Raw genomic sequence first — 8,184 nt, forward strand, 5'->3', positions numbered from 1 at the left:
AGAGAGGGGATGGAAGTGTAGAGACGAGGAGAAGAAAGGGGAGGGAGGAGGAGGAGAAAGGGGAGGGAGGAGGAGGAGAAAGGGGAGGGAGGAGAAGAGAAAGGGGAGGGAAGAGAAAGGGGAGGGAAGAGGAGGAGGGAGGTGTAGAGAGGGAGGATAGGAAAGAGGAGGGAAGAGAAGAAAGAGGAGGGAAGAGAAGAAAGAGGAGGGAAGAGAAGAAAGAGGAGGGAGGAGAAGAAAGGGAGGAGAAGTAGAGAATGGAGGAGGAGAAAGGGGAGGGAGGAGGAGAGAAGGAGGTGTAGAGAGGGGAGGGAGGTGTAGAGAGGGAGGAGAAGAAAGGGGAGGGAGGAGAAGAAAGGGGAGGGAGGAGAAGAAAGGAGAAGAAAGGGGAGGGAGGTGTAGAGAGGGGAGGGAAGTGTAGAGACGGAGGAGAAGAAAGGGGAGGGAGGAGGAGGAGAAAGGGGAGGAGAAAGGGGAGGAGAAAGGGGAGGGAGGAGGAGGAGGGAGGTGTAGAGAGGGAGGAGAAGAGAAAGGGGAGGGAAGAGGAGGAGGGAGGTGTAGAGAGGGAAGAGAAGAAAGAGGGAGGGAAGAGAAGAAAGAGGGATGGAAGAGAAGAAAGAGGGAGGGAAGAGAAGAAAGAGGGAGGGAAGAGAAGAAAGAGGGAGGGAGGAGAAGAAAGGGGAGGGAGGAGAAGAAAGGGAGGAGAAGAAGGGGAGGGAAGTGTAGAGACGGAGGAGAAGAAAGGGGAGGGAGGAGGAGGAGAAAGGGGAGGAGAAAGGGGAGGAGAAAGGGGAGGAGAAAGGGGAGGGAGGAGGAGGAGGGAGGTGTAGAGAGGGAGGAGAAGAGAAAGGGGAGGGAAGAGAAAGGGGAGGGAAGAGGAGGAGGGAGGTGTAGAGAGGGAGGAGAAGAAAGAGGAGGGAAGAGAAGAAAGAGGAGGGAAGAGAAGAAAGAGGAGGGAAGAGAAGAAAGAGGGAGGGAGGAGAAGAAAGGGGAGGGAGGAGAAGAAAGGGAGGAGAAGAGAGGGGAGGGAGGAGAAGAGAGGGGAGGGAGGAGAAGAGAGGGGAGGGAGGAGAAGAGAGGGGAGGGAGGAGAAGAGAGGGGAGGGAGAAGTAGAGAATGGAGGAGGAGAAAGGGGAGGGAGGTGTAGAGAGGGAGGAGAAGAAAGGGGAGGGAGGAGAAGAAAGGGGAGGGAGGAGAAGAAAGGAGAAGAAAGGGGAGGGAGGTGTAGAGAGGGGAGGAAGTGTAGAGACGGAGGAGAAGAAAGGGGAGGGAGGAGGAGGAGAAAGGGGAGGAGAAAGGGGAGAAGAAAGGGGAGAAGAAAGGGAGGAGAAAGGGGAGGGAGGAGGAGGAGGGAGGTGTAGAGAGGGAGGAGAAGAGAAAGGGGAGGGAAGAGAAAGGGGAGGGAAGAGAAAGGGGAGGGAAGAGAAAGGGGAGGGAAGAGAAAGGGGAGGAGAAGAAAGGGGAGGAGAAGAAAGGGGAGGAGAAGAAAGGGGAGGGAGGAGGAGGAGAAAGGGGAGGGAGGAGGAGGAGAAAGGGGAGGGAGAGGAGGAGGAAAGGGGAGGGAGGTGTAGAGAGGGAGGAGAGAGAAAGGGGAGGGAAGAGAAAGGGGAGGGAGGTGTAGAGAGGGAGGAGAAGAAAGGGGAGGGAGGAGAAGAAAGGGGAGGGAGGAGAAGAAAGGGGAGGGAGGAGAAGAAAGGGGAGGGAGGAGAAAAAAGGGGAGGGAGGAGAAAAAGGGAGGAGTAGGAAGAAGGAAGGGGAGGGAGGAGTAGAGAGGGAGGAGTAGAGAGGGAGGAGTAGAGAGGGAGGAGAAGAAAGGGGAGGGAGGAGAAGAAAGGGGAGGGAGGAGGAGAAAGGGGAGGGAGGTGTAGAGACGGAGGAGAAGAAAGGGGAGGGAGGAGAAGAAAGGGGAGGGAGGTGTGGGGAGGGAGGAGGAGGAGAAAGGGGAGGGAGGAGGAGGAGAAAGGGGAGGGAGGAGGAGGAGAAAGGGGAGGGAGGAGGAGGAGAAAGGGGAGGGAGGAGGAGGAGAAGGGGAGGGAGGAGGAGGAGAAAGGGGAGGGAGGTGTAGAGAGGGAGGAGAAGAGAAAGGGGAGGAGAAGAGAAAGGGGAGGGAAGAGAAAGGGGAGGGAAGAGAAAGGGGAGGGAAGAGAAAGGGGAGGGAGGTGTAGAGAGGGAGGAGAAGAAAGGGGAGGGAGAAGAAGAAAGGGGAGGGAGGAGAAGAAAGGGGAGGGAGGAGGAGGAGGAGGAGAAAGGAGGAGGAGAAAGGGGAGGGAGGAGGAGGAGAAAGGGGAGGGAGGAGGAGGAGAAAGGGGAGGGAGGAGGAGGAGAAAGGGGAGGGAGGTGTAGAGAGGGAGGGGAAGAGAAAGGGGAGGAGAAGAGAAAGGGGAGGAGAAGAGAAAGGGGAGGGGAAGAGAAAGGGAGGGGAAGAGAAAGGGGAGGGAAGAGAAAGGGGAGGGAAGAGAAAGGGGAGGGAAGAGAAAGGGGAGGGAGGTGTAGAGAGGGAGGAGAAGAAAGGGGAGGGAGGGAGGAGAAGAAAGGGGAGGGAGGAGAAGAAAGGGGAGGGAGGAGAAGAAAGGGGAGGGAGGAGAAGAAAGGGGAGGGGAGGGAGGAGAAGAAAGGGGAGGGAGGAGGAGGAGGAGGAGGAGAAAGGAGGAGGAGAAAGGGGAGGGAGGAGGAGGAGAAAGGGGAGGGAGGAGGAGGAGAAAGGGGAGGGAGGAGGAGGAGAAAGGGGAGGGAGGTGTAGAGAGGGAGGGGAAGAGAAAGGGGAGGAGAAGAGAAAGGGGAGGAGAAGAGAAAGGGGAGGGAAGAGAAAGGGGAGGGAAGAGAAAGGGGAGGGAGGTGTAGAGAGGGAGGAGAAGAAAGGGGAGGGAGGAGAAGAAAGGGGAGGGAGGTGTAGAGAGGGAGGAGGAGAAAGGGGAGGGAGGAGGAGGAGAAAGGGGAGGGAGGAGGAGGAGAAAGGGGAGGGAGGAGGAGGAGAAAGGGGAGGGAGGAGGAGGAGAAAGGGGAGGGAGGTGTAGAGAGGGAGGGGAAGAGAAAGGGGAGGAGAAGAGAAAGGGGAGGAGAAGAGAAAGGGGAGGGAAGAGAAAGGGGAGGGAAGAGAAAGGGGAGGGAAGAGAAAGGGGAGGGAGGTGTAGAGAGGGAGGAGAAGAAAGGGGAGGGAGGAGAAGAAAGGGGAGGGAGGAGAAGAAAGGGGAGGGAGGAGAAGAAGGAAGGGAAGGGAGGAGTAGAGAGGGAGAAGAAAGGGGAGGGAGGAGATGGCAGACGAGGACACACCCACACGGGTGATGGCGGCACACAGGAGGACGGACAGACGGACACTCACCAGAGCCAGCTCCGGGTCAGCGCTGGGATCCACCCCAAACTCAAAGTCACTGGCCCCCAATCCCAGCATGGCCCCGCCTTCTCCCGCTAGGATGGGGGAGCTGATCAGGGCGTCGGCCAGGCTGGGCCCCGGTGGCACTGTGACCAGGTGTGATCCCGTCCCGTCCTTTCCGTTCAGCGTATTGATGAACGCCGTCAGCTTCTCCGTATTCAGCTCCTGAATGAGAGAATGGAAGATGTTGAGATGTGGTGATCCCCTCCCCCGATCCAGCTATAATCAGAGGGGTGCACCGTCTACTCACCTCCTCCCCGAAGTTGATGATGTCTACACTGACCTTCTCCTTCTTTAACCTTTTTGCCATTTTCACCAACTGCAAGGGGGGGGGGATAAGGAGAAGAAGATGATTTGAGGGGTGTGGCTAGCTAGTCCCCACCCACCAACGCTGTATTGAAATACATTCTTTTTTAAATCTATATTTATAAAACACAAAAATTACACAATAATAAAAGTACAAGAAGAATTCATGGGGGATGAAGAGAGCATTGAAGACACAACGGGGATTACAGGAGATGATCAGAGACTGCAGATATGATACAGGCGATGATCAGAGACTGCAGACATAGTACAGGAGATGATCAGAGACTGCAGACATAGTACAGGAGATGATCAGAGACTGCAGACATAGTACAGGAGATGATCAGAGACTGCAGACATAGTACAGGAGATGATCAGAGACTGCAGACATAGTACAGGCGATGATCAGAGACTGCAGACATAGTACAGGAGATGATCAGAGACTGCAGACATAGTACAGGCGATGATCAGAGACTGCAGACATAGTACAGGAGATGATCAGAGACTGCAGACATAGTACAAGAGATGATCAGAGACTGCAGACATAATACAGGAGATGATCAGAGACTGCAGACATAGTACAAGAGATGATCAGAGACTGCAGACATAATACAGGAGATGATCAGAGACTGCAGACATAATACAGGAGATGATCAGAGACTGCAGACATAATACAGGAGATGATCAGAGACTGCAGACATAATACAGGAGATGATCAGAGACTGCAGACATAATACAGGAGATGATCAGAGACTGCAGACATAGTACAGGAGATGATCAGAGACTGCAGACATAATACAGGAGATGATCAGAGACTGCAGACATAGTACAGGAGATGATCAGAGACTGCAGACATAGTACAGGAGATGATCAGAGACTGCAGACATAATACAGGAGATGATCAGAGACTGCAGACATAGTACAGGAGATGATCAGAGTCTGCAGACATAGTACAGGAGATGATCAGAGACTGCAGACATAGTACAGGAGATGATCAGAGACTGCAGACATAGTACAGGAGATGATCAGAGACTGCAGACATAGTACAGGAGATGATCAGAGACTGCAGACATAATACAGGAGATGATCAGAGACTGCAGACATAGTACAGGAGATGATCAGAGACTGCAGACATGATACAGGAGATGGTCAGAGACTGCAGACATAGTACAGGAGATGATCAGAGACTGCAGACATAATACAGGAGATGATCAGAGACTGCAGACATAGTACAGGAGATGATCAGAGACTGCAGACATAATACAGGAGATGATCAGAGACTGCAGACATAATACAGGAGATGGTCAGAGACTGCAGACATAGTACAGGAGATGATCAGAGACTGCAGACATACTACAGGAGATGATCAGAGACTGCAGACATAGTACAGGAGATGATCAGAGACTGCAGACATAGTACAGGAGATGATCAGAGACTGCAGACATAGTACAGGAGATGATCAGAGACTGCAGACATAGTACAAGAGATGATCAGAGACTGCAGACATAGTACAGGAGATAATCATATGCAGACTGATGACATCACACACACGATGACATCACACACACCGATGACGTCACACACACCGATGACGTCACACACACCGATGACGTCACACACACCGATGACGTCACACACACCGATGACGTCACACACACCGATGACGTCACACACACCGATGACGTCACACACACCGATGACGTCACACAGACTTACGTCTTTCTCGTTATCCTCCACCGGACTCCCCACGAAGGCGATGATCCTCATCTTGTGATTCTTCCCCTGGCGATGTTTCAGTGACAGCTGATGAGAGAACGGTGACAGATCAGACATTGGCTGTATAGCCCCGCCCCGCCCCTGCCCCGCCCCCTCCCCGGGTCAGGACATACATGTGCTATCCGGATGCCGGTACAGAAGCAGATGTTCCCGATTGGCTGTACGGAGTGCAGTTTGGAGAGGATGCGGCCCGTGTCCGGGGTCAGGGTGGTCAGCACCTCGCAGTTACTGGAAGAGAAGGACAGACATCATTACATTCTTTATTATAGTCCCCGGTGATGTCATCACTGGGTCTCTGTGCTTCTCTATGCAGTACAGGCAGAGCATGGCTGGTGGGAGGGGCCAGCAGGGGGCGGTACATAGCTTCCTGATAGCACCACTGCCTCAGTACTCTTCCCTGATGCAAGCAGTGGGAGGAGTTATGCAAATATCAAAATCTGGGGGTCAGTCTGGGAGGAGTGGGCGTTCCTAGGCAAGCTGTATTTGTATAGGTAACGCCCACATGAGCTGCTGAGCCTCATGATTGATAGAACTGATGAAAGGGGCGGGGCCAGCAGTCTAGATGATGCTGGATGCCCTCCAAGCAGTAAATAAGGCGGGGCCTGACTGGCTACATCTTCTAATGTACATCAGAGGCAGACATCTCTGTCCAGGGGGAGGAGCCTGTACACCTGGGGGAGGGGCCTGTACACCTGGGGGAGGGGCCTGTACACCTGGAAGAGGGGCCTGTACACCTGGGGGAGGGGCCTGTACACCTGGGGGAGGGGCCTGTACACCTGGAAGAGGGGCCTGTACACCTGGAAGAGGGGCCTGTACACCTGGAAGAGGGGCCTGTACACCTGGAAGAGGGGCCTGTACACCTGGAAGAGGGGCCTGTACACCTGGAAGAGGGGCCTGTACACCTGGAAGAGGGGCCTGTACACCTGGAAGAGGGGCCTGTACACCTGGAAGAGGGGCCTGTACACCTGGAAGAGGGGCCTGTACACCTGGAAGAGGGGCCTGTACACCTGGAAGAGGGGCCTGTACACCTGGAAGAGGGGCCTGTACACCTGGAAGAGGGGCCTGTACACCTGGAGGGAGGAGACACAGAAAATAATGAAGCCCCTGGACCAGCATAGTAGCCCCTCCCCCTTTGTAGAGTTTCCCTTTGACCCTCGTGGGTGTGGTCTGAGCAGGGATGAAGATGACAGTGTGTGTCGGGGGCAGGGTGCCGCCTTACTTGGCGAGGGTGATGAGGCCGACGTTGTTCTCGGGGTTACTCCGGGTCTTGGAGTGACAGACGATGTTGACGGCGTCCTGCTGCGCCTGGAGGCGGGTCGGGAGGAAGTCGCCATTTCTCATATATTCACTGTTATCCACACTGCCGAGAGAAGGGGGAGGAGTCAGAGATAGACGAGGACCCGCCCCCACAGGCCTTTCATCACCCCGCCCACAGAGAATCTCCCCTCTCATCATCACCCCTCCCCAAAGAATCTCCCCTCCCATCATCATCACCCCTCCCCAAAGAATCTCCCCTCCCATCACCCCTCCCCCAAAGAATCTCCCCTCCCATCACCCCTCCCCCAAAGAATCTCCCCTCCCATCACCCCTCCCCCAAAGAATCTCCCCTCCCATCACCCGTCCCCAAAGAATCTCCCCTCCCATCACCCCTCCCCCAAAGAATCCCCCCTCCCATCACCCCTCCCCCAAAGAATCTCCCCTCCCATCACCCCTCCCCCAAAGAATCCCCCCTCCCATCACCCCTCCCCCAAAGAATCCCCCCTCCCATCACCCCTCCCCCAAAGAATCCCCCCTCCCATCACCCCTCCCCCAAAGAATCTCCCCTCCTGCCATCATCACTCTGCCCACAGACAATCTCCCCTCCCATCATCTCCCCCCCCCCCGGTCCCCCTATATCCCCTCCCCCGCCGGTCCCCCTATATCCCCTCCCCCCCGGTCCCCCTATATCCCCTCCCCCGGTCCCCCTATATCCCCTCCCCCGCCGGTCCCCCTATATCCCCCCCCCGGTCCCCCTATATCCCCCCCCCGGTCCCCCTATATCCCCTCCCCCGGTCCCCCTATATCCCCCCCCCGGTCCCCCTATATCCCCTCCCCCCACACAGACATTACTATCCGTTCTATGAGCGCTGTGCACACTGACACACACACACACACAGGGCCCCCCCGGGATCTCCTCACCAGACCATCGTACTCTCCAGCACCATCTTTGCTGTATCACCTCCTCCGCTCCACCGACCAACACTGAGCTCTACTACTGGGCCGCCCCTCCGCCAATCACGGTCCACTTCCGCCCGGACAACCAAACTACTTCCGCCCGGCATAGACTCAGCCCTCTCTTTCCTCCACCAATCAGCGCATGGAGTCCGCCGGGCAGGGCGTGGCCTTGACTCAGCATTCGCCGGCCGAACTACATCTCCCGGCGGCCCCCGCGGCCTCTGACTTCCGCCGCGCCGTGCGTCACTTCCGGTCTGTCCTTATATTGTGTTCTCTTTCTCAAATGGGGGTGGGGGGAGAGAATAAATGTCATGGTGACCCCCCCAAATCCCACATCCCGGGGGGGGGGGGGGGCCCAAACCTCAGACCCGACATGTAAAAATCTGTATTACTCAGAACCCCCAAACATTATATACAGTGTGTGACAAAAGTAAGTACACCCCTCATCATAGGATAATACAGTATGTGACAAAAGTAAGTACACCCCTCAGTGACATTAGTGTAAATCTTTTCTTCTATCT

General features: G+C 55.5%; 1 protein-coding gene across 1 annotated transcript in view; it reads right to left on the reverse strand.

The window, feature by feature from the left end:
• Positions 1–7,784, reverse strand: part of PSMD4 (proteasome 26S subunit ubiquitin receptor, non-ATPase 4) — a gene marked incomplete in the record, with an annotated part of 11,861 nt that extends 4,077 nt beyond the window's left edge. The window contains 6 exon segments of the mRNA XM_073608668.1: positions 3,320–3,535; positions 3,621–3,689; positions 5,390–5,476; positions 5,563–5,677; positions 6,669–6,809; positions 7,628–7,784. Coding sequence (XP_073464769.1) covers positions 3,320–3,535; positions 3,621–3,689; positions 5,390–5,476; positions 5,563–5,677; positions 6,669–6,809; positions 7,628–7,770 — 771 coding nt within the window.
• Positions 7,785–8,184: the final 400 nt, after the last annotated feature.

Source organism: Aquarana catesbeiana, linkage group LG13 (genome assembly GCF_042186555.1).
Source record: "Aquarana catesbeiana isolate 2022-GZ linkage group LG13, ASM4218655v1, whole genome shotgun sequence".
Classification (NCBI taxonomy): Eukaryota; Metazoa; Chordata; class Amphibia; order Anura; family Ranidae; genus Aquarana; species Aquarana catesbeiana.